General features: G+C 39.9%; 3 protein-coding genes across 4 annotated transcripts in view; 2 read left to right on the top strand and 1 right to left on the bottom strand.

The window, feature by feature from the left end:
* The window catches only part of C1H9orf57 (chromosome 1 C9orf57 homolog), a 111,159-nt gene extending 86,973 nt beyond the window's left edge, over positions 1–24,186 (bottom strand). The window contains exon 1 of the mRNA XM_043975114.1: positions 24,091–24,186. The gene's annotated coding sequence lies outside the window, so the exon portion shown is untranslated. The remainder of the gene's footprint in view (positions 1–24,090) is intronic.
* The window catches only part of GDA (guanine deaminase), a 293,146-nt gene that overhangs the window by 172,477 nt on the left and 94,376 nt on the right, over positions 1–26,293 (top strand). Inside the window, exon 1 of one of the 2 annotated variants that reach the window (XM_043975107.1) lies at positions 25,052–25,428. The exons of the other annotated variant lie outside the window; for it this stretch is intronic. Coding sequence (XP_043831042.1) covers positions 25,306–25,428 — 123 coding nt within the window. The 5' untranslated portion in view covers positions 25,052–25,305. Of the gene's footprint in view, positions 1–25,051; positions 25,429–26,293 lie in introns of those variants that run through there. 2 annotated transcript variants of the gene reach the window in all.
* C1H9orf85 (chromosome 1 C9orf85 homolog) overlaps positions 1–26,293 on the top strand; it is a 311,173-nt gene that overhangs the window by 232,678 nt on the left and 52,202 nt on the right. The window lies entirely within an intron of this gene.

Below are 26,293 nucleotides of genomic sequence, written 5' to 3'. Positions count from 1 at the left end.
ATTCAGGAGGACCTGAATTCAAATCCGGCCTCCGACACTTGACACTTACTAGCTATGTGGCCTTGGGCAAGTCACTTAACCTTCATTGCCCTACAAAAAAAAAAGTGGACAGCTAGGTGGCGCAGTGGATAGAGCACCGACCCTGGAGTCAGGAGGACCTGAGTTCAAATCCGGCCTCAGACACTTAACACTTACTAGTTGTGTGACCCTGGGCAAGTCACTTAACCCCAATTGCCTCACTTAAAAAAAATTATAAAAAAAAAGTATGATGTGGTAAAAATTATTTGGTAAAATTATCATTGCAGTTTTTAGCTGACTCATTTGGGAGGGGCCACACCTGGCACACCCTGAAGTTATGTATGCTAATGAGGTCAGAAGGAGAACTCTCCATAGGCAGTTTTTGAAGGACCTCTCCTTTTGGAGGAGGAAAGATTGAATGCTCCCTGAAGGGAAGAGGAGGCTCTTCCGGAACGCGTTCTCTCTCTGGTGGCTGCTCTCTCGGAGTTCTCTCCTCTTCCAGTGGTGAGCAACTATAGATAGTCCAGGTGTTAGTGAGGTAATTGTGGAAAACCCTAAATTCCTTTGAACTAGCTTAATTGGAAATGGTCTGGGGATTGCATAGGTTAAGTTTAGAGTTAAGAGTATTTATCTGTATTTCCTTTTTCCTATTTCCTTGTCTTTGATTGTTATTAGTTTCACCTTTGTTTAATTAATTCCTAAGTAATAAAATCTGATCCTTCTGTGAATTAAAGCTGTAAGGCTCCTTTCTTACTGGCCTGGGAGAAATATGTAAAAAGGGCAGTTCAGAGGGGAGGGTGAACCTAAAAGGTCCCTCATTATTTCTGGAACCCCAATATTAAGGTGAGTCACCCAAATAATGGTTCGTATATCAAATTTTGGCCCTCACAGTGAAAAAGATGATTAAGTACTATTGCTTTGTGTGGACCAGTACACCCATTTAGAGTCAATCTGTAGTATGGCCTAAATATGGATCAGATGAGTATTGGATATGTCAGGCATTAAATCTTTATGTGAATGATAAGAAGCCCATCTCAAAAGAGAAATTGGAGTATGCATTATGTTGGTTGTCACAGGTGGTATTCTTTCCTGTAAGAATAAAGGAGGGGGGGCAGCTAGGTGGCACAGTGGATAGAGCACCAGTCCTGGATTCAGGAGTACCTGAGTTCAAATCCGGCCTCAGACACTTAACACTTACTAGCTGTGTGACCTTGGGCAAGTCATTTAACCCCAATTGTCTCACTTAAAAAAAAAGAATAAAGGAGGAAGAAGAAAAAGGAGGGACAAAATTTGATAACTCTGTAGGGGATAGTCAAAGGTAGGGAAAAGCAGCCAACTGCTTCCCCTCTACCACCTTCATTCACTTATTTATCTATTCATTTATTCCTTTATCTATCTATCATTTATTTATTTTTGCTTTTATGTGGGGTTGTTTTGTTTTTGTGGGGCAATGAGGGTTAAGTGATTTGCCCAGTGTCACAGAGCCCCTCTACTACCTTTCAACCCTCCTAAGGCAATCTACCCTAAATTACAAAAGGAAATAGAGCAGATAAGGAAAGATACAGAAATTTTCACCTACCCAATCCTAAAGAAGATCTGAGGGTAGGTGTAAGACCAACTGAAAATCTCTTTCCATTAAGGGAATTCCCAATGGGGCAGGGCAAGATTGGATTTGTGAATGCCCCTCTCATTAGTTCAGAAGTCAGGAACTTTAAGAAAGAAATGAAGTCCTCAATAGAAGACCCTATTGGTCTAGCAGGACAACTAGATAAATTTCTGGGTCCTAGTTTTTATACTTGGACCAAAATGATGTCTATTATGAATATTCTATTCTCTGGGGAAAAGAGAGAGGAATGATTAGAAGAGCTGTCATGAGAATATGGGAAAGGCAGCATCCTCCCAGTCAGGGAGTCATGGTAGCTGAACAGAAATTCCCAAATGGTGACCCTGGGTGAAATAACAACAGTCAGGTTGATAGAAATAAAATGACGGATTTCCGGGACTGATCTCAAGTCCTGGAATCTAAATAAAGCATTCATTATACACCAAGAAAAAGATGATACTCCTTCAGCCTTTCTAGAAAGACTTAGAGATTAGATGAGGAAATATTCTGGCATGGATTCTGAGGATCAGGTAACTCAAGGGATGTTAACAGTACATTTTGTAACGAAATCCTGGCCAGACATTATGAAAAAGTTGCAGAAGTTGGAAGTATGGAATGAAAAATCTTTAGAGGAATTGCTTAGAGAGGCTCAGCAGGTATTTTTCAGAAGGGAGGGGGAAAAGCAGAAACAGAAAGCCAAGATTATGATGACTACAGTAGATGAAGTGATGAAGAAAAGACTGGAAAATTATACTGATAATTCCAGAGGAAGAGGATGGGGGAAGACAATTCTGTGGTACAAGTAGACAAGACTGGAATGCAGGAGATAAGGCTTGGAGGTGAGGGCAGGTTGGGTGTTTTCAATGTGGAGAACCAGGACATCTTTAAAGAGATTGTCCAGAGTTAAAAAAGGAAGAAAGAGTAGTGTCACTTGTGACCTTTGATGATGAATAGGGGTATCAGGGGTTTTTCAACATAAAAATCCACCTGGAGCCCTTGATAAATTTGAAGGTGGGACCAAAGTTAGAAGAAAGAGTTTTTCTGGTGGACATGGCCAGATCATCATGGGCCACCATTCTAACATATGGAGAAATTGGAAAAGACAAAATTGTGGTTTTAGGTTGTAAAGGGAGAAAGTTTTACTGTACCTTTTTTGGAACCATTAAGAATAAAGCTGGGGAGGGGCAGCTAGGTGGCGCAGTGGATAGAGCACCGGCTCTGGAGTCAGGAGGACCTGAGTTCAAATCTAACCTCAGACACTTAACACTTACTAGCTGTGTGACCCTGGGCAAGTCACTTAACCCCAATTGCCTCACAAAAAAAAAAAAAAAGAATAAAGTTGGGGGAAAGGAGGTTGAAGAGAAATTATTTAAACAGGAACTAACTTATTGGAGGAAAGATTTAATAACTCAACTAGATTGAGTTACTATCTCACTATCAAAGTACAAGAGGAACAGATAGTGGTAATGTCAATGAAACTAATGAGAATAGAGGATGAGAAATAAATAAATCCTATAGTGTGGGTAAAGGGACAGAAATCAGGGTGGACTACAAATTACACCTATAAAAGTTACTCTAAAGAAACCAGATGAGGTAGTCAGACAGAAACAATACCCAATTTCCTTAGAAGGGAGGAGAGGATTGCAACTGGTAATTGATGGACTGTTAAGAGATGGGCTACCAGAAACATGTATGTCCCCTTTTAATACTTCAGTCTTACCTGTGAGGAAGTCAGATGGAACATATTGGCTAACTCAGGATTTTAGAAGTTTAAATCTGATTGTGCAGACTAGACATCATGTGGTTCCCGATCCTTATACCTTTTTGAGTAAAATACCTCATAGTTGTCGGTGGTTCAGTGTGGTAGACTTCAAAGATGCATTTTGGGCCTGCCCACTGCATCCTAGCTGCAGGGACTTATTCACCTTTGAATGGGAGAATTCTTACACTGGAAGAAAGTAACAATATGAATGGACAGTTCTACCTTAGAGGTTCATTAAGGCACTGAACCTATTTAGTCAAATTTTGGAGAGTCTTAGAATTCCAACCAAAGACAGGAAGTAATCTAATCCAGTATGTATATGATTTATTAATCTCTGGAGAAAAGAGATTGGTAGCAGATACTACCAATGACCTCCTGAATTTTCTAGGAGAAAAAGAATTGAGAATGTCCAAATTCAAGTTACAAAATGTTGAAAAGGAAGTCAAATATTTGGGGCATCTGATCAGTGAAGGAAAGAGGAGAATAAACCCTGAAAGAATTCGAGATATCATTGAACTACCATTACCTAAGACTAAAAAGGAATTGAGAAAATGTTTAGGCTTCACTGTAGACTTTGTCTAGACTCTTATGCACAGAAAACTAAAGGGCTGTAATGATTGGAACGATGCCACCTGCTGGAGAGTTACTGTAGGAAAGCTCCACCATGAGGAGAAGGCATCTGAGGGTAAGCCATGCGGCTTTCCTTGGTGTCAGGAAGTGATGTTTGCTCGTGGGTACTGTCAATCAAGGCTACCAGCCAATTATCTTGGAGATGTGTGTGCACGTTCCCAGTTTCACAGGAGGCTTGAGGGATGAAGGAAGTGTGGATCACTCTCTTTCATGAGGACTCTCATGGAAAGTGGAGCTAAAATGCGCGGTTCCTGAGATAGATAAATGTAGGCATCTAGGCCTCTTTTTCTCTCTTCACCAAATTCTTATTCTCCTTAATAAATGCTTAAAAGTCTAAACTCTTGTTAAAGCTTATAATTTATTGGCAACCACTCATTAGATATTTTAGACAGACTAGCTAGAATTTTAAACCTCTTACAGGGCTATATATAAAATTGTTAGAAGGAGCACTAAATCCTCTTCAGTGGACAGAAGAGGAAAAAGAGATGGTCAAAGAATTAAAGGAAGCATTAGTTAAGACTCCAGTTTTGGCTCTACAGCCATTAGAAAAACCATTTCACCTGTTTGTGAATGTAGAAAAAGGAGTACCATTTGGGGTTCTCACTCAGCTGTGGGAAGGCCAGAAACAACTAGTAGTCTTCTTATTTAAATTGTCAGACCCGGTATCTCAAGGATGGTTAGAGTGTGTATCAGCAGTGGTAGCTACTGCCTTGCTGGTTGAGGAGAGTAGAAAATTAACATTTGGGGGAGTGCTAGTGGTGAATACATGAGGCAAGTACTGTCTGAACCAGACTGATGGGGGTCCATTTTTGGGAAAAAGTTTCTGTGAGTGGACTTACACCCAAGAATTAGTTACCTCAAGTCCTTTAAATTGCAGTAAGTTATCCATATCTGATTGCTTGCTGCCTGAGGGAAGGGGGAGGAAAAGGAGGGAAGGAGGGATAAAAATCAGAATCCAAAAGTATAAATAAAAATGTTTATTATATTTTAAAAAATTTTTTTTAAATTGCAGTAAGTACAAAAGTCATTGGAATTCAACCAGAGTTATGCTCCCTAATGGGACTTGGATCCCATGTAATCCTAGCAAAGTAGGTAAGGCAAGATTGGGAAAAACTGTGGGTCCAAGATCCAGGATCTAAAACCTTCTAATTTTAATTACACCAATTTTTAACATGTCAGACTTATAACTGTACAAGAGAAAAAGAAACATACCCTAGGTGGATATGGATGTAGAACCAGGAGTAGGAAGAATGAAAGTGAAAGTCCATTAGTGGAAAATTGTGAATGGAAGAGTAAGATACAGTTATGGCAATGACAACATATCCATGGTGGGCACGTCATCAGCCTTCCCTTAGGATGACAAGATACTCAGTATTTCCTCAGTCTATCAGACCAAAGTACACAGTAATTTTTCTGGGTACAAAACCAGCCCCTAAAGGACGTTATTGGATTTGTGGACAAACTGCATAAGCCATGATTACCCTAAATTGGACAGGCATCTGTTGGATTGGATTAATCCGACCCCAATTCTTCCTCCTAAAAGAAATGAAAGGAAGAGAATTGAGTGTACAGGTATAGACAGAAGAGAAGTATAGATACTAGTCTCACTAGTTCTGGAGATGCTAATGGTTGGGGAAATGAGTGGCTCCCTCAAAGAGTAATTCAAACGTATGGGCCAGAGCCCCTATCTATATTTTGAATAGATTAACCAGATTACAAGCCATATTGGAGATAACAAACCAGACAGCCAAAGCTTTGGAATTATTGGCAGACCAAGTTACACAAATGAAGGTAGCGATCTTATAACATAGAATGGTTCTAGATTACCTGTTGGCTGAAGAGGGAGGAGTTTGTGGAAAACTGAATTTGACATTTTGCTGTTTGAAAATTGATGACAATGGAAGAGTGGTCAAGGAAATAGCCAAGGGTATTAGGAAAATTGCTTAAGTACCTGTTCAAAGGTGAGATTCTTGGTTTCAGAACAGATGGTTGTCATGGTTCAATGTCAGCTGGTGGAAAGAACTGGGATTTTTCTTCCCATGTGTTCTAGTGGGATTATTAGTTATACCTTATGTAATACTCTGTTTTATTAATCTCATCACCAAGTGGTGGAAGGAATGCAAGTAGTTTCTCTTCCTAGAGGGAATGGAGCTCAGATGATGATGCTAAAATGGACTGAGTCTGAAAAGGAAGATGGTTATGAGAATATAGACCAAGAACAATTGAGTAAACAGAGTTATGACAGAGAGCTAATAGTGAGAAGAGCAACATTTTAGGAAAATAAAAGGGGGGAATTTAGAGAAAATGCTGATGTATACCTCTTCTCAAAGATAAAAACAGGAACAAGAGAGGGGACAGGGGTCAATAGCTAGCTAGAACCAGTTGTAACTGGTGCAAGCCAGCAATGTGGGCAAGTCTGAACTTTTGGTGAATCCAGTTTAATTAGTATTCATAAGCTCATGAATATTAACTGCCAATGTCCCAAAGGTGGAGACTCCTGCCATTTTCAAACATATGAGGTGGGGGGAGCAGAGAATATGGGGATATGTAGGTAGATTCTTCTGGGAAGACTGTGCACTTCCCATGTACCCATTCAAATGGGAAAAGAAGGGGAGGGACCCTATGCATTACGAGTAGGAATATAAGCTTGTCTGGCTTTGCTCTGGTGCACTCCTCTAAGCATAAGCCTGTTCTCATGAGAACCTTCATCCATACTCTGCTGCAAGTCTGATTATTTGTAAGTACTCATTACTTCCAACAAATAAAACATTAATTAAATATATAGATTAATTTCATGGCATCATAGAATGTAAGTGCTGGTTAGAATCTCAGAGAAACTTTAGTCCAGTGCCTCATTTCACATATGAGGAAATTGAAGCCCAAAGGGGGAAAATGACTCAATTAAGGCCTTTCTCCTCTACTGCCCTAGAGTGTCAAAGGGTGGTGAGTTTGTATGTGAATATTTTCATCCTACTTTTTGTTATCAAAATACTACTCACCCATCATATATTTCATCATATTGCCTCAGCATTGCTGTTCATTCTACATCCCATCACATCTGGACATATCATCCCTGCTAAGAAGTCAGTAAATGATCAGGTCTCACTTAGAGCTTGTATTTTACATATTCTTTAGTGCATACTGGTATTGAAATATAAATTGAGAATTCTAATTCTTGAGGAAAAATATTATGAGTTTATATTTTGTGCTTCTGGTTTTTGTTCATCATTTTGACATTTAGAAAGAAATCAGGATATTTACTGGTTTGAGGTGGGTGCTCCCCTAAGTACTCTTCCTCCTCTATCCCAGGGCAATTTGCCCTGATCCTGTGACTTGGAGAGCCAGATAGTCTGGCAAATTAGTGTCTCAAATGGGGAGGGGAAGCAGAGAGTGTGGATACTAAGTGGGAGGGAAAACTGAAGGAGGGGTAGCAGTCACTATGAGTAATACCCAGGGGCTCCTGAGGCCAGGATTTATGACTAAATCATACATAAGATACATGGGACAGTTACTGCATTGCCAGAACCAGTCAGGACTCCAAACATGAAAGCCTGTGATCCTTCTTTACCTTCTTCCCCTTTTCTCTTTCTTTTTCTCTGGAAAGGACAGCGGCCAGGTGCCTTTCTTAGACCAAATGAGATAATTCTGTCTCTTAAAGATTTGTTTGACAGCTATGATAAATGCTAGTAATCACTGCATTACTAATTAACAACTGTTCCACATTGTGTGGAATGCTTCCATTTTTGCATAAACACAAAAAAGAAGGATTTTTTTTTTTGCCATTTTATATTTCCAGATACAATTTTATTTGACATATCCAGTCAATATGGAGAAAGTTTCTCAGGATCATTTGTTTCTTAGGTCCTTATTCTATAACTGAGTTTAATTGACTCCCATTTTCAGTGTGAAATACCTACTTATTCGTAAGGTCTCCAAGTTCATGATCATTCATTTTGATCACCATAAAGTTTGGCTTGGAGCTTGGGCAGAGTTCTTTGAGATCAGTTTGGCATCTGTCCCCTTCTACCTTTCCAGTCTTCTTATACCCTGACATGTATTCTTCAATCTAGTGACACTGACCTCCTGTGTATATTGTGAGGGCCAAAATTTGATATATAGAGTGTTATTTGGGTGACTTGCCTTAATATTGGGGTCCTGGAAATATGAGGGACCCTTTTAGGTTTTACCTCCCCTCTGAACTGCCCTTTTTAGATATTTCTCCCAGGCCATTATGAAAGGAGCCTCTAAGCTTTAGTTCACAAAAGGATTGGATTTTATTACTTGGGAATTAATTAAACCACAAAGGTGTGAAACTAATAAAAATCAAAGATAAGGAAATAGGAAAATAGAAATACAGATAGATATTCTTAACTCTAAACTTAGCCTATGCAATCCCAGACCATTCCCAATTAAGCTAGTTCAAAGGAATTTAGGGTTTTCTGTAATTTACAGTTGCTGACACCAGCACCAGGGCCCTGACCGAAAAGACTGAGTCCCAGAACATACCTTGTGTTCCAGAAGCAGCTTGGCCTCTCTTCAGAAAGCGTTCAATCTCTCCTCCCCCAAAAAGGGAGGTCCTTCAAAAGCTTCCTATGGAGAGTTCTCCTTCTGACCTCAGTAGCATATGTAACTTCAGGGTGGGCCAGGTGTGGCCCCTCTCAAATGATTCAACTAAAACTGCGATATTAATCTTTACCACAACACACACACACACACACACACACATATAAATCCATCTCTTGGCTCTGGGCATTTTCTCTAGCTAACCCCATGCCTGGTAGACTCTCTCTCCTCCACTCTGACTACTGACCTCCTTTTCTTCCTTTTAGTCCCAAGTAAAGTTCTATCTTTTACTGAGTGCTGACATAGGCTTAGAATGACATGGGCTTGGAATCAATTAGAGGGGGGCTTCTCCTGTGAGAAGCGGACTTAAAGATGACCAGATAGAAGGACAGACATGCCAAGGAAGTGAGGAGAGATAAAGGTTTATAGCAGGAATGTTGGCTGAGTGTGTCTACAAACCTGGCTAGAGCCAGGAGTCCAAGATAACCCCAAAGGTCAGGACCATCAATTAAAAAAAATCCCCCTCGATTCTCAGGAATATGACAAACATCCAAGCTTTCCCCACTCCAGCCCCAATGGGAACTTTCCAGTTTTCAAGTGGTCTCCCCCATCTATCCTCTATAAAAAGCCTTTTGTGGAAGTGCTATTCTTCTTCCTCCCGGAAAGGCTAGGTCTCTAACCTTCCTCTTGGTCACTTTTCCTAGTGCCAAATAACAGACTACTTTCATTCTAATTGGACTGTGTGTGAAAATGTAATTCTTTATTGAGGAATACCTAAGGACCACCACCTTTCACCCTTAACTGTGCCTTCCTCAACACCTCTTAATTCTAGAGCCTTCTCTCTGTTATTTCCTATTTCTCCTGTATGTAGATTGCTTTATATTTTTGCACGCTGTCTCCCTCATTATATTGTAAGCTCCTTGAGAGTAGGGACTGTCTTTTGCCTCTTTTTGTATCACCCGTACTGGGTAGCATAGTGCCTAGCACATAGTACATAAACAATAGATAAATGTTGACTGATTAATTGCCCAAACTCTGATGTCAACATTCTCTTAGTTCAGGTTTAATTAGGGGTCAAAATGAGGCACTTGTAAGTCACTGAACACTTAATAAAAGGAAGTTTACTTTGCCCTAATACAGAAAGACTATGCAATAAGCACTGGCACTTCCTACATAGCCTCTCTTGCTTCTTCATGGAAACGTTATCTTGAATCATATGATCTTTGCTATCTACCAAGTCTAAGTGGCCTAGATTCCATGTGGCTGGATCTTCTTATGCCTCTAGATCAAAGCTTCTTAAACTGTAGGTCGTGATCCCCATATGGGGTCACTAAATGTGGGAGGTCGTGAAAATTTTGGCAACTGTAAAAGCTTACGTATACCTATTTTATATATCTATATACCCCAGGTCACATAAAAATTTCTGGGGAAAAAAGGGGTTGCTAATGGAAAAAGTTTAAAAAGCCCTGCTCCAGTTGATTTGGAAGCTGCATCAGGGAAGCTGGATTTAATAAGGTTGTAAGGGCATGCCTTTTGTAAGATAAAGCCTTACCATGTTGTGAGTGGGGAGAAAAAAGCTGCATTAGGGAAACACTGGCCCTGTCACACGGTGGTCATACCCAGCAGCCTCAGTCTGGGTTCCTGTTCCATTTATTGGAAATTATGGGATTGTTCTCCAATGTGCTAATTGGCTAATTGTGTGTTAGATCTCTGTTTTGTCTTTTCAGCCAGACTTCTGTTCCTCTTTTTCAGAACTGGATGCAACCAAAATCTACTTCCTGGCTCAAAGATGGACATAGTTCAGTTTCTCTTAGGGCAGGGAGGAAATGTCTCTATATATAAACTACAAATCTTAGACGTCAGTGAGGTCTCACCCTTGTTAAACTTAGATAATAAATTCCCAATGGGCAAGGATTATAAGTAGCTAATTAAAATATAAAAGAGTTAAACATCATGTATACTTGGGCACATAATACATGGTTTTGATTGATTGATGATGATGATGATGATGAGACATCATTTGGGGATGTGTAGACCCAGCTGGGGTACCTCCCTCTACACAGCCCTTACCACTTATTTACATTCTTATGTGCTACATAACTATTTCTGGGACCTCTTTACTGTATAATTTTTGCATACTGCCCTGAGGGGAAAAATAAGGGAAGTAGCAAGTCAATGTTAAGCTATGAAAATGTTTAAAATAAATAAGTATTGGTCTAGTAAAAGTACATAGAACTTTACAACAGAAAGGGATTGTCAAGTTAGTGGCAGAGGCACTCGGGACTTATGTCTTCAGATTCAGGGTTTTCTTTGTTTTGATTTTTTGGTTTTTTTCGGCACAACGAGGGTTAAGTGACTTGCCCAGGGTCACACAGCTAGTAAGTGTCAAGTGTCTGAGGCCACATTTGAACTCAGGTCCTCCTGAATCCAGGGCTGGTGCTTTATCCACTATGCCACCTAGCTGCCCCCAAGATTCAGGGTTTCCTATAGTACTAGGACACTCTGATTATTTGCCTACAATGCTCACCAATTGGGAGAACAACCATCTAGCTAAAACAAGCCCCACTTTAATTTATTTATTGTCATTGTGAAATGACTGAGATGATTAACTTAATTTGCTAATGATTTACTCATTCTATCTTAGATCACATAGCCTAGGACCAACCATATAAGTAAGGGGACTAAACAGCCCCTTAAATAATGAGTTTAAAAGTGTTATAAAATTTCCCCTTCCTTACCAGTTATTGGTGCCTCAAATTTCACCATTAAAATGCTTTCCTGGGGGCAGCTAGGTGGTACAGGGGATAAAGCACCAGCCCTGGATTCAGGAGGACCTGAGTTCAAATCCGGCCTCAGACACTTGACACTAGCTGTTTGATCCTGGGCAAATCACTTAACCCTCATTGCCCTGCCAAAAAAAACCCCAAACCCCCAAACCAAAATGCTTTCCTTTGCATCTTAAAGACCCTTCAGTCTTCAAGAGCCTCTTAATGAAAAGATGTTAAAATGACCATATCACCTACTATTCAGTCAACTCTATTGACCCCCTATTGCCTCCAGAATCAAATTTAAAATTATCTATTTATCATTCAAAGCCCTTTACAATCACCCTTCCCTATATATCTTCTTTATACATAAAGGTTTGTATGTTGTTGCCCCTTTAGATTATAATAAGCTCTTTGAGTGAAGAGACTGCTTTTGCCTTTCTTTGTATTCCCATTACTTAGCACAATGCCTGGCACTTAATAATTCCTGTTGATTGACTGCAGACAGCCCTTGAATATACTGGTATTTTTGTCAAATTATTTTTTTTATCAAAAACAGGCAACTTTTTCTCAAGTCATTCTGATTTCACTGTTATAGTCAGAGGCACAACCATTCTTTCAGTCACCCACTTTCAAAACCTTGGTGCTATCTTTGACCTTTCCTTCTCCCATACTTCTAAAGTAGAAGTAGTTGCCAAATCCTGTTAATTCTCTATATTCAACACTTCTTTTATCTAGTATTTACTAGATAAAAGTAAATTCTCACTGCCTTTTGCCTGGGTTGTTGCAATAGCTTCCTAACAGGTCATAAGAAGATGAATGAATGAATGAATGAATGAATGAATGAATGAATAGATGTTAAGTGCTTGCTATGTCTAAGCATTATGTTATATGCCAGGGATACAAATACAGAAGCAAAAATTGCCCCTGCCCTCAAGAACCTTTTTATTTTAATGGAAGAGAAAGCATACATGCTAGAGTGGTATCCATGGAAGGGCACTTATGGATGGTAAGTGGGATTATGGGTGAATGGACTGATACATTCTTTCTAGGAATAATGGCAGAGTTGCTTTGGTCATAGTTACCAAATAGGATGAATTGGTGGGGGCGGGGGTGGGGTGGTGGTGGTAGTGGAAATTGTGCCAGGCTATAATGCCACTGGCTAGGCTAAACTTGGCTGGAGATAAGGGAGTGGTAAATAGTTGGAGCCAACTTGAAAGAGTGGAGCAGGTGAAACAGTTTGCCAGTAGAGGGAAACAAGGGAAGGGCTCAGGATAGAAGTCACAGATGAAAGGGTTAAAACCTTCAGGGAATGAATTCTATGGAAGTATAGAAGCGCAGGGCCTCGATATCTTTTTTTTTCTTCAGAATGGTGAGGACTCTTCAGAATCCTCAGGAAGTTAACTGCTAAGTGGCTGAGTTTGCTCTTCACAGGGCAGGGTGCTTCTGCTGGACAAGCTGATCTGTAGGGCTACTTGGGCTTGCTTCTAGATGGTCCAGCTTCAGGCTCAGTTTCAACCCTCCACTGGTGTACTGCTTTTTCAGGAAGTTCAGAGACATTCAGCCTACGATAGAGAGAAGCCTCTTTAGTATTGCTCCCTCAGGGTCTTGTCTCTGAAGTTTGTTACTTCTTACTGAGTTGAAACAAGTTAGTCTGTCCTGAACTGTTCTTAATAAAGCCCTAATGGTTTTTAGTGATCAGTGCTCACCTTTCTAAACACTCATAGGCGATACCTTGAATATTATTTAACAATATTACCAGCTGAATTAGCAAGGCTCCTTAAAAGAGAGACAAGATTGAGAAGAGCAACTCCTGTGGAAAATGGAATCACCATGCTTGACGCCATCAGTACCAATTTCACCCAACTGCAAATCATGAGTATGGGAATAGCAAGAATAGATAAGGCAATAGACATTTGTTAAGCTCTTCCTATGAGCCAGGCACTGTGCTAAGCACCGGGGGGTTCAAATAAAAATATGTCCTCAAAGAGCTTCCATTCTAATGAAAGAAGTCAACATACAAAGAGGAGCTGAAAACGTACCTACACAGGAGCATGGTGGCAAAGTCCAGAGAGTCAGAAACACAGGTAGAAGAAGGGTAATGGCTGGAGGCCCTGGAAGGAACTTGCCAATGGAAGAAGGGAGCCAGCATGTTGGAAGGATGTCCCAGGGCAAGGAACCCCAGTTCCAGGGTTAGAAGGCAGCTAAGTTGGTAGCAAAGTTCAGTAACACAACCAGACCACTGTCCCTACTTTCTGGCCAACTTCTTTAATCACCATTCAGAGAAGCAAATCCTATAGAAATGGGGTCAGCTATTCCCACTAACTGTCAAGAGCTGTCACACACAGGACAGGCAAGTCATCTCTACTATCACCTTTCCTCAGACCCTGATGGAGACAACTGAATCCAGAGCCCAAGAATCCTAAGAATAGCAATATTCTCTCCAAAGACCTCTCATCCTAATCCCCAGACCACTGGCTCTGCTTCTAGCCAAGCCCCCAAAGCCAAGGCCTAGAGAAATCCAGATTCCAGAGAATGAAGGACTTGGCAACTGCTTTTACAGGTGCTGTAGTCCCTCTCTCTTTTATCAGCCACAGCTACTGAAAAGCAGAAGAAGAAAGTACCCACAACCAAAGTCCTTGGCATTTTTAAAGGGTTCAAAATCAGAAACGGATATGGGTTTGTCAGATGAATTAATATTAAAGAAGATGCATTATCATCTATTTCACTACTCTACCCTAAGGATGGTGGGGTCTTTCCATCTGACTTACAGAAAAAAGAAGAAACAAAACCTCTGCTTGTTGACTCACATGAATAGAATGTGAGTCCTTGAGAATAGGGACTACCTTGTTTTTTTGTTTGCACAAAGTACATGCTTAATAAATACTTTTTCATGCATTCATTCATTTGTTCACGTATGCATGCTTGCATTCTGTAGAACAAATATTTGTTGAAATGAATTAAATTGAATTTATCCCCTAGCCAAATTCTTCACAACCTTTCTTAGTCTCTCTTTTAGCTTTCCAGTATTCAAACCATTCTGTATTATTTCTAAATTATTTCTGTATCATTATAATGAGCCAATTTATCATTTTCATCAGGTTCAGTGTTAAGCATATTTTATTGTCCTAATTCTTAGAAAATTATGAAAGTACACGGTGTTTATTCCTGTAAGGTTAGTAAGAACACAAAAGCACTCTGAACAATGAAACATGGTTATGGACTAATCGCATACTGGTTAATTTCTGCCCAGAACAAGTAAGCTTCTTCCTATAAAGCCATGGCAGGCATCCTTCTCTAGATTTATGCACACCTAACCTCCAACATATAAACTAAAAAATCAGTCTTATTATGGAGTTGTTTTCTTTCAGTGCTTCCCACTTAGAAGAATATGGTTTTGCAGGAAATAAATTTTTCTCATCCCTTCAGATTTTATGGGTTGTGTGTGTGTTTTTTTTAGCATAACGAGTTTGTCAGAGTTTCCATGGTGAAACATGGAACACCATGGAAACTGATAGATTTAGCTACATAGAAGAATAAATAAGATAGGCAGGCATTTACTTTATAGTGCAATGACAACCTTTCATATAACCCGTAGAGGAAAAGCAAGTCTATTAAACTCATTTTCCCTAGTCCACTCTTAGACATGTAAACATTGGTTATTCCTAGTATATTATTCATCTTAGTCCTATACTAATTGGAAAGTGGCTTGCTACCAAAAAAACCCCAACCCAAAATACAAAACCAATATAGTTTATGTCTATATATCACAGGCAGCAATTGAATATGTTTAATATAGAAACAATCAAGCTGAGAAATAGTCCATGTGAAAAATCAGCCATTACACAAAGCAGCCATTCACAGAATCTAGCATTTTCATATATATATATATATATATATATATATTTTTTTTTTTAGTGAGGCAATTGGGGTTAAGTGACTTGCCCAGGGTCACACAGCTAGTAAGTGTGTTAAGTGTCTGAGGCCGGATTTGAACTCAGGTACTCCTGACTCCAGGGCGCCACCTAGCTGCCCCATTTTCATATGCTTTTACAATTAATTTGCAAAATAATATGTTAATATTCAAAGGCTCCGTGATTTTTTTACACTGTAAAGATTTTTCCTTTAGTGACTTTTTAAAAAGTCATCATTCTCCTCCCCTCCTCACCCAACTCTTTCCAATATTACAGGTCTTCTGCAACCTAGTAAATCCTAAGGAATTCCCTGAAACACATAGAAATTAAATGAATTGTTCAAGGTCACATAGCTACCACTTCTCAGAGGAGGATTTGAAGCTATAAGTAAATAAAAATTTTTGAGCTGAAAAGGACCAGAAAGGGGGCAGCTAGGTGGCGCAGTGGATAGAGCACCGGCCCTGGAGTCAGGAATACCTGAGTTCAAATCCAGCCTCAGACACTTGACGCTTACTGGCTGTGTGACCCTGGGCAAGTCACTTAACCCCCGTTGCCTTGCAAAAAAGAAAAAAAGAATGTTAATGAGGAATACTGATCATACATATTTATTCATAAAGTACTTGGAGTTCCTTGGAGGAAATTGCTACATATATCTGGCAAGCCTTACAAATATATATATATATATATATTTGTTTTTTTAATTTTTTTTAAATTTTTTTTTTTTTAGTGAGGCAATTGGGGTTAAGTGACTTGCCCAGGGTCGCACAGCTAGTAAGTGTTAAGTGTCTGAGGCTGGATTTGAACTCAAGTACTCCTGACTCCAGGGCCAATGCTCTATCCACTGAGCCACCTAGCTGCCCCACAAATATATTTTTTTAAATTATCCAGCCTTCACACTTTCTATTAAAGACCTGCATTTTTCAATTATTATCTGTTCACATTAGAGGGGAAGCTGCAATGCTAGAGTCAGGACATTCTGATATCTACTGCCTCTGTGACCTTGGATAACTTAATTTCTTATTGCTCCTAAGACTATAAGTTACACAACAGATGCTGACCTACACTGGTCAAAGGAGTTTTCTTACTTGGAGTTCCTTATACCAACAAAATTACAGGTCTTGTCAAAAAGGGGAAAGAAAATGTAAAAAGTCAAATCCTACATTTACTCATATAACTCTCATTCCTAACTAACCATATCAGTCTCTCTCTACTTGTATAGCAATATGGAGGTTTAGACCACAGCACATTTACAAAAGGTAGATAGGGAGATCAGAAAAATCAATGGAAAGAGTCTATGTTCTGGTATTCAGACAGACGAAGAAATGCCAGTTGCTTTTGGTTTTCAGTGTGTTATGGGGGAAAATGGTATATGGGGTTTGGGGTCCTTAGGAATTCCTCTTTAAAGAATTATACCCTCAGGGGCAGCTAGATGGCGCAGTGGATAAAGCACCAGCCCTGGATTCAGGAGTACCTGAGTTGAAATCCAGCCTCAGACACTTAACACTTACTAGCTGTGTGACCCTGGGCAAGTCACTTAACCCCAATTGCCTCACCAAAAAAAAAAAAAAAAGAATTATACCCCCTTGCTACAAAAGCAGTTAGAATAAGATGGTAGTTTATTCAGGGGCAAGGGAAGGGAGTGGTGGGGAGGAGAAACCATGAAAGAAATCCTTGGACTTTTCACGGGGAGAGAGATATGGCACAAAGCACGTGGCTCTGAGGAACCAATCTCTACCAGCAGGAGGCTGGCAGGTACTTTTATAGGGGACTCATGGGGGGTGGGGTGTGACCATTTGATTGTAGAAAATTCCTTTAGTGAGTGGTGGTGACGGGAGGAATTGGGTAAGGAGTGGCTATGGATCTCTCAGGTCGTCTCCTCAGAACACAAAAGAAGCAGCCACACCTAATCTTATCTCCCCAGGGGTAAAGGAGACCAGAATGAAGGGTGGAGATCCTGGAGCTAGCTCAGTCTGATCTGGTTCCGCTTATCTCTCTAGGTGTATCTGTCCTCTGGTTTAGTTTCTCAAGGAGAAGATTCCTTGATGTGCCCCAGACAACTTCTGGGGTCCTCTGAGCCCCCTGACAAGTGGCTTTGTACTAGCATTATGTCAGAAAATGCATCTGAATGAATAAACCAATGAATCTTCATGTAGAATCAAAGCCTCTAAGGTCTGGAAGGTATAGCAAAGTCCAATTTCCTCATTTACAGATGATTAAATTGGGGCCCAGAGAGGTGAAGAATCTTGCTATATTTGTTGCTCCTACTTCCTTTCCTCCAATTGATTTCTCAACCCTTTACAATCCGGCTTCCTACTTTCTCCCTTGAATGATGTTCTTTTCCTAGTTACTAACAATCTCTTCATTGCCAATTTGATGGTCTTTCCTAAATCCTCATCCTTCTCAATCTCTATGTAGCATTTGATACTGTTAACCAAATTCTCTTCCTGGATACTCTGTCTTCTTTAGTGTTTTGGGATGTCACTCTCTTCTGGTTTTCCTCCTACCTGCCTGACTGCTCCTTTTCGGTCTGATTCACCATTCATATCAGGCTTACTAACCGTGGGTGTATCCCAAGGTCCTGTTCTGAACCCTCTTCTCTTCTTTTCTCACATTCAGGAACCTCATCAACTTCCATGGGTTTATAGATCTGGAAGGTTATCTCCATCGAGATGATTTAAACCCATGGGAGCTGATGATACCATCTCTATTATTATAGGTCTGACAAAGTCCCTGTCCTACTCAGAAACTTTAGTGGCTCCCAGTTTCCTCTAGGATCAAATATAAACTCTTCTGTTTAACATTTAATGTCCTTTACAACTTGGCCCCAAACCATCTTTCTAACATCATTTCTAACTGGCTTGTTGAATGCTTCTAACAAATGGCACAGCAACTTCTGTCTTTATCCCTTTGCACCTGGCTGTCTTTCATGCCTAGAATGCCGTCCTTGTTCACCTCTGCCTTATAGAATCCATTGGCTGCTAGCCTGAATAGTGAATAGAATGATAGACTTAGACCTGAGTTTGAATCCTGCCTCAGGCACTTGTTAAGGATGTAACTTTGGGTACATCACTTGTCTCTCAACTTCAGTTTCTTTATCTGCAAACTGGGGTTAATAACAACCCTTACATCACAGGGTGGTTGTGAGGACCAGGTGACATAATTTATTGTGACATTTAAAAAGCTCAAGAGACATAGTTTCTGGGTAATAAAGTGGGTTAGTGATGCTATCAAATGTCAAGAATCCCAAAGACTAATCATAGCATAGCAGTGGGCTCACAATTCATATGCCCTTGGAAGAGTAGGTGTTCCAGAGAGTGGCAATCAACTTTGATTGATTAACAATAAGAGAATGAATATTATAATGAGAGGTGGGCTTATTCCAATGAGGGCCTTGAGGTAAGTGACACTGAGCACCCAAATCTTGGTCAAAGAGATCAATTTCCATATCACCCTTCTGACAAAAGGGAGAATCTATATTTTCCCAGACCTGTCTGAATAAACACAATGAGCAGGAACCTACCCATTTGCCTAAATTTAGAGTTTCTTTATTGTCTTTGATAAGATATTTAGCTTTCCTGGTTGGCTAAGTCTTTGCCCAAGATTTCTCACATTGGTTGATTTCTAGATGAGGAAGTAGAACAAGGGAAAAAACATAAAATATTGTTCCTAATTCAATAATTAGTTATTAAATTTAACATTCCGTTTTTAAAAATTGCAATTTTTCTTCCTTCCTTCTGCTCCTCCCCCTCCCATTGAGAAGGCAAGCAATGTAATATCAAATATACATGTGAAATCCTGCAAATCTCCCTGTTAGTCATGTTGGGGAGAAAAAAGCAACAAAACAAAAATCAAGAAAGTGAAAAATTATACTTCAAGTTGCACTCAAAGTTCATCAGGTCTCTCTTTGAGATGGAGAGCATTTTTCATGATGAGGGAAATAATCATTTCTCTCAATATATAAGGGGTTTTTGCAAACCTTAAAGCTCACCTGTATAGTGAGTCAATTGACCTACACGATCCCTTCTAGCTTAGCCCTAGGGAATTATAACATTTCTCACTTTCCATGAGGCAAATATGGTCACCTTATTTACAGCTTCAGCATGGTTTGTTTGTTTTTTTCCTTCAGAAAGCCCGTTTCAAATATATATATCTATACACTGTTAAGGGCTAAAATTCTAGCTAGTCTGTCTAAAATATCTAATGAGTGGTCGCCAATAAATTATAAGCTTTAGCAAGAGTTAGACTTTTAAGCATTTATTAAGGAGAATAAGAATTTGGTAAAGAGAGAGAGAAAGGTCTAGATTCCTATCTATTAAAGGGAGAGCGCATTTCTAGCTCCCTTCTCCGCCAGAGTCCAGAGGAAAGAGCCCCAGAGTCAGCGCCAGTCTCTTCCTTCCTCCTCCCACTAGTCCGCGTCACTTCCTCCCGCCAAAGAAAAGACTCCTGGTCTTGCCCTCAAAGACCTTCGCTTCATGGGCAGAACTCTTCTACAGTAAGTATCCAGCAGGTGGCGTTATTCCAATCGTTACAGTCCCCCCTGTTGTTCCTCAAGAAACAAAATGTTTCCTTGATGGAACAGTAAAAAGAATATAATAACTATTGCTAACTAATAATATGTGAACAACAATATAGAAAAGGAAGAGAGGAAAGTTTTGTCCAGAGGGGCGATTTTTTGTCCTCATGAACCGACGCTTTGACATTAGTCTTGCAAAGGGAGGGCCTCTGCAGAGAATACATGTTACAGATGGTGTATATTATAACAGAAAGAGAAAAAAAACAACAAAAACAACAAATCAAAACTGTTCATTTAAAGTCTATGAAAGTCTTTTCTCAGATGTCCTCTAGGTGTAGTCGTGGAATGGAAGTCTTTTCAGGGGTTGATGTGTGGATGCTGGTAATCAGCCAGGAAAACTTCCTACAAAATTGAGCTTAACACAACTTTAAAATAGCTTTGTCAATAATCAAATCAAACAATGAAAGTTCTCAAAAACATGTCTAAGGGAATTCAGAATCTTAGTTGTTATACATGAAACATATAATAAAACAAAAATTGAACCATTCTTTAAAATTATAATATTACTATAGTCCCCCCCCTTATGGAGGGTAATTGAGAAGACAATTGCTGCGATATTAATTATTAAAAATAATTTTTTATCTTTGTTTCATCACTTTTTGCATCATCTGCCTAATTATCCTCATGCCATTATGAGAAATTAAAAAATCTAATATAATTGGTAACAGGTGTCAAGGCCAAATTCAACACTGTATTTATCATGACACCTGAGATAATTATGGGGGTTACCATAAAAGAACAGAGAAATGATGGGATATGAGCATTCCCACACTTGAGCAATATGTACTGCCCATACAGTATGCCAGGCTTAAAATAGGTGGATGGAATATATGTCCATGCTACCGAACATATTGGAAGAAACTGAGTCAGACTTAATCAGATGCATGGGATTGAGATGTCCATGGCATCAGGCATATAGGAGGGAGCATAGAAGCCAGGTGTAGAAGTGAGATGGGTGGGATGAATACTTCCAGCCATCTGTACAATATTGTGGGGAAAAGAGAATAAAATATTAAACCAAGAGAATCCAACCTCAACATTTGTCAAAAGCCGTTCCCTCGGCCATACCTTGACTTCATGCATGTCTCCCCTCATGTGACAGTTCAGTGTCTGCTTTTGCATGTATTCCTCTTGTGATTGGATGGCACCTTGGCCAACTGGCATCTGATAACTCAGAATAACGGCAATTAATGTCTTAAATGATAAATTCCCATAATTTAAAATCTCATATGGATTTAAAAATTGAGGATAATAAATGATTGCAAAAAATGTGAATACATCTTGACTCAGAACACAATATATAATTATGCAACAATTTCAAATAATACCCCTTTTTTTTTACTTAGTATACAATTACTTTTGTGAAAAATCAGAACATATTTGAATACAAGTTAAAGCACAACACAATCTCAAAGACAACTTTTACAAATGTTCCTCTCTTTTTTTTTTTTGGAATATGCTTATCAAAAATAATACTTCTAGAATCAATTTACACTTGCCATGGCAAACAATTTGCCAGGGAAATGCTTTAAAGAGTTTGATCAAATAATCAGTTGAGAAAAAAATAGCAAAAACAAACAACTCAGAATATGGGAGCACAATACTCCTAGAATTAACATTGTATTATGAAATCAAAACCATGTTTCAAAATTAGATAGATGAATGAATAGAAGAAGATACACGTGGAACAATAAAAGACAATGAAATTCAAACTAGGGAAATCTAAATGAATATGAACTTAATATCAATAAGAGTATTATAAAATATAAACTTGATCACATGACTATAAAAAGCTTTTACAAATATTCTCCTTGTTTTAGAAACTAGGTATAAGACACAATCTCAAAAGCATGAAAATCTCTATGAAAATAAACCCATACCATTAATTTCAAAATGTATATATAATAGCATAGAAATCCTATGTAACCTCTGAACTGATACTAATACTCTGAGTGAATTCAGAACACTTTTGATTCCGATATCTAAAATCCCCAATACTCATATCAATACCTTGCTGCTTACTTCTACATTTCTGTAAAATATGTACCCTTCCATGGCAAAAGAAGCGGAGTCTTGAACTATGGTGATGATTGTCATTCTTATTCAGCTTAAGTTTTTCTTCTTTAACCCCTCTATATTGTCTGTCAGTCTTTTCACCATACAAATGCTTTATAAGATTACTAATTAAAGACAAAAGCAGGTTAGCAAAATTATGAACAAAACGAGCATATCTGGAATTTAAAGGGTTTTCTAAGGTTGTCTCAGAAGCACAGCCAGGCTGGGGAAGGGCTGAGCCTGAAGCTGCAAATGCAGGTAGAAAAAGTTGAGCATGCGCATCAGATCTCTGGACTTCCCAGGCAGGGGAAGCAATGGGCTTGGCCATAGGAGGAGTAGAGGGTGGGGTCTGGAGAGGAGGGGAGGGACCAGAGCAATTTGAATCAGACTTGATTTTGAACTCAGGCCTGGATTCCTCTTCCCCCACTTTGCCTCCAGGTGCTAGGGGATTAAAAGCTTCTAGAGGGTGGGTCATTGCCTCCAGGCATGCAAAATTAGAGCAACAATTAGTGTTAGAACTGGGAAAAGCTGCGGGAATCTCTTCAGGTTTCTCTGAAAAAGCATGGTTGGGAGAGGGAGAGATATTTCCTTGTGTGAGTAAGTTGCTGGCTCTTTTAACAAAAATAAAAAGAAAAATAGAAAATCCACAAAAACAAAGCATTAACATGATCTTATCTCCCATTTGTCTGGTTAAACAGACCAAAATCAAAAATAGGATAATTAGGGAGTTTAAAAGGTCCATTCGAAAAAATTCAAAGGAAAAACACAGCCAGTACACCAGTACTTAGCAGTTAAAGGGAGAGGGAGGGGAAATTTCTTACCCAACCAGCAGATCAGAAGAAGACTGAGGGTTAGCTTTCCTCTTCGTGGTCAGCCATCTGTTAAGGGCTAAAATTCTAGCTAGTCTGTCTAAAATATCTAATGAGTGGTCGCCAATAAATTATAAGCTTTAGCAAGAGTTAGACTTTTAAGCATTTATTAAGGAGAATAAGAATTTGGTAAAGAGAGAGAGAAAGGTCTAGATTCCTATCTATTAAAGGGAGAGCGCATTTCTAGCTCCCTTCTCCGCCAGAGTCCAGAGGAAAGAGCCCCAGAGTCAGCGCCAGTCTCTTCCTTCCTCCTCCCACTAGTCCGTGTCACTTCCTCCCGCCAAAGAAAAGACTCCTGGTCTTGCCCTCAAAGACCTTCGCTTCATGGGCAGAACTCTTCTACAGTAAGTATCCAGCAGGTGGCGTTATTCCAATCGTTACAACACATATGTATAGATGTATATATATACACACACATATAAATATCATATGTGATATATCACATCTCCTATTCATGAAATCATTATATATGTACATACATGTACACACACATATAAAAAAACCACCATCCTTTCCTGTATTTCCCTGTCTCCATCCCCATCCCATACCTTAAAACAATAAAAAAAGAAAGTTAGAAAAAATAACTTAAGAAATACTTAAGTTAAGATAACCAATATATCAACCAAGCCAGGGATTGTATGCAGTATTCCACACCCATAGTCTCTTGCTTATGCAAAGAAAGGAGGGAGGTCTATCCTTATACATACCCTTACAATGGGGCCAAACTAGGTTATTACAATTACATACATTCAGTTTAAATTTTCTTTGTTGTTCTTTACATTGTTCCTATCATTGTGCATATTGTTTTCCTGGTTTTCTATTTCACTCCCCATCTATTCATGTAAGTCTTCCCATGTTTCTGTCTTTTTATAGCCATTGTCTCTTAAGAACTCTTTCAATTACATTCCAGTATTACAACTTGTTTAGTCACTTTCCTGTCATCTAATTTTTTCCTGTTCTTTGCTATTATAAAAAGTGTACGAAAAATGTCTTCTTCCCTCCCTCCTTTCCTTCCTTCCTTCTCGCCCTCTCTCCCTCCTCCTTTCCTCCCTCCTTCCTTCCCTTTCTTTCTCTCTCTAGCACAGAGATCCAAGGGTATGGAAGTGTGTCTTTTGAGGAGGTTTTGCAAAAGGAATGTATTTTTGTCAGACTCCAAGTCTACGATTTTGTTTCATCAAATAGGGCCAGTTTAGTATTCTTTGAGTTCTCAATTTTGTGCTCCTGACTCAAAAGAGACTCCTTCACATGAGTTAATATCATAAAAACAGCAATTCAGAGAATGCCTGTGCATGGTTTTGAAAATAACTTTTTTGAGTAAGAATTGTACCACGGACTCACCCAAGGCTAGATTGGCACTGGCTTAGCCCTTCTCTCACGGGTTGCAAGTAGAGGTTTGAGGTATGTTCTGGCCTAAGTTTCCTAGCAGAAACTATCTGAAACTGTTTCCATAAACAGGAAATGAAAATGAGGGCTGTGAATTGTGAAATAGATGAGTAAAAACATCTCATAACGTTCAAGTCCTGGCAACTTCATAAATATGTCAGAGAGTGAATGGCCTGGACATTTGCTTTGGAAATCAAAAATAGAAGCAAAGACTGGACCAAATCGACAAAGGAAACATGAATTATTTGGGCTTTTTCTGATATCCTGGATATAATGATTATGACTAAAAGTTTTGCAAAACATAAAAACAACGCTCAAAGCTAAATGAAAATGAAACTAAATCCACGGGCTCCTAAGCTATCAACCGTTGGCAAAAGTTCAGGACTTCTAGGATGTCTTAGAAACAAGAGGGCCTGACACTGAATCTATGGGTTTGGACTACTGTCATAGAACCTGGAGCTGGAAGGGTCCTTAGAAATAATTTTGTCTAACCCTTCCTAGTATAGATGATAGATTTAGAACTAGCAGCAATTGAGGCAGTTGCTTAAGGTCACACCTACAGGTAATATCCAAGCTGAGAGTCAAGTCCTACACCTTGGACTGTGAATCCAAGCACTCTCTCATCTCTCCATGCATGATCTTTTTTTAAAGGCAGTAGTAGCAAGAGGAAAACGCTCATAAAAGCTCGTTTCTTTATCAAGTTAAAAGAAAGGAAAAAAAAGACCAAGGCAGGAAATTCGCGGTCCACCCCCATCTTAGTGACTCAGAATCCTCCGCTGCAAAACTTAACTCCAAAAGTTAAGCTATTTGGGGGTAAGGGGATGTGTGGGAAGGGTTAAATCACAAAGGAAAGAGAAGGGCGGAGAAAAGTACTTTGCAACTGCGTTGGCCACACCCCAAAGAGAAAAGAGGGGTGGGGGGGAACCCATAGCGCCTGGAAGAAAGCCTATTGGAATCGAGGCTCTATGGGCGAGGCCTCCAGGGGGCAGGCGATTCCAGAAACCTGTGGTTGGGAGCAAGAAAAGCCGGCGTAGCTTCTGCTGCAGCTACACCATCCCCAGCCTCGCCAGTCTTGCCTCGGCGCTAGCAGCCCTTGCGCTCCTTCCTCGCGCGTCCACCCGCTCCTCTGCCCGGGCTTCTTCAGTCTCCTTTCCAGCCGGCGCCTCTAGCATGTGCGCTGCCCATATGACGCCCCTGGCGCACATCTTCAAAGGGACTTTCGTCCATTCCACTTGGACCTCTCCCATGGAGGTGCTGCGCGATCACATCCTCGGCGTGAGCGAAGCTGGCAAAGTAAGCGTCTGGGCTGGGTGCCCGGGAGAAGGTGGGCTGGGACCGGCAAATCCCCAGGAAGCGGGGGTGGGGCGGGTGTCGAGGACGTGGACTTCGCTCCTGGTCCGCCAGTCGGAGGAGAGTGAACTCCAAGGTCCAGAGAAAGGAAGGAATGAGAGCTATACGGGAGTTGAACTTGACTGAGCCTGCCTCTGCCACAGCTGGCTAAAATGCACCCCGATTGCCCTGCCATCAGGTTCAGCCCCGGGTTTTGTTAGTTCCCGGTTTAAGACCTGTCATTTTCCAGCTGAAAAAACCTGGAACCTAATCATTGCTTAAGAAAAAAATGTATAAACCTGGAGGAAGAGAGGTGTTGGGCAGAAGTAGTAGAGGCCACTAAATGATTGTTTACTTGTGTTGCCAGCTCTGGCTGGTTCTGCTTCTTGTAAACAACTTGCAATATTAAAAAACAAAACAAAACCAAAACAGGTGTGTGTGTTGGGCGGGGGAGGGGATTCCAGGAAAGAAATTCCTTTATAGCAATGACTTTTCATCAGTACTGAATTTCCACTTTAAGGATCAATGTCTTCGTGTGTTCAAAAAAAAAAAACAACAACCCATGCATTACAGTGCAATATAGAATTAGGATGGGATAGAAAACATCATAGCCTCAAGTTTACAGGTGAAGACTTCCCTATTGCCATAGAGAATAGGGATGAATCTGGGAATATCCTAAGCTCATTCCTGCTCTCCAGTATTGCAAGCAAAAATAGCTACACCTTGATGACTTGTAAAACCAAAGAAACTGTAAAAATGCTAACAAGGGTATTTTTAGTTTTGAACCTTGCCTCTGAAATCTAATGATTGGTCAAAATACTCATCCTTT

Source organism: Dromiciops gliroides, chromosome 1 (genome assembly GCF_019393635.1).
Source record: "Dromiciops gliroides isolate mDroGli1 chromosome 1, mDroGli1.pri, whole genome shotgun sequence".
Classification (NCBI taxonomy): domain Eukaryota; kingdom Metazoa; phylum Chordata; class Mammalia; order Microbiotheria; family Microbiotheriidae; genus Dromiciops; species Dromiciops gliroides.
Note: the sequence above shows the minus strand (reverse complement) of the source record. Positions and strands in the feature narration are given on the sequence as shown.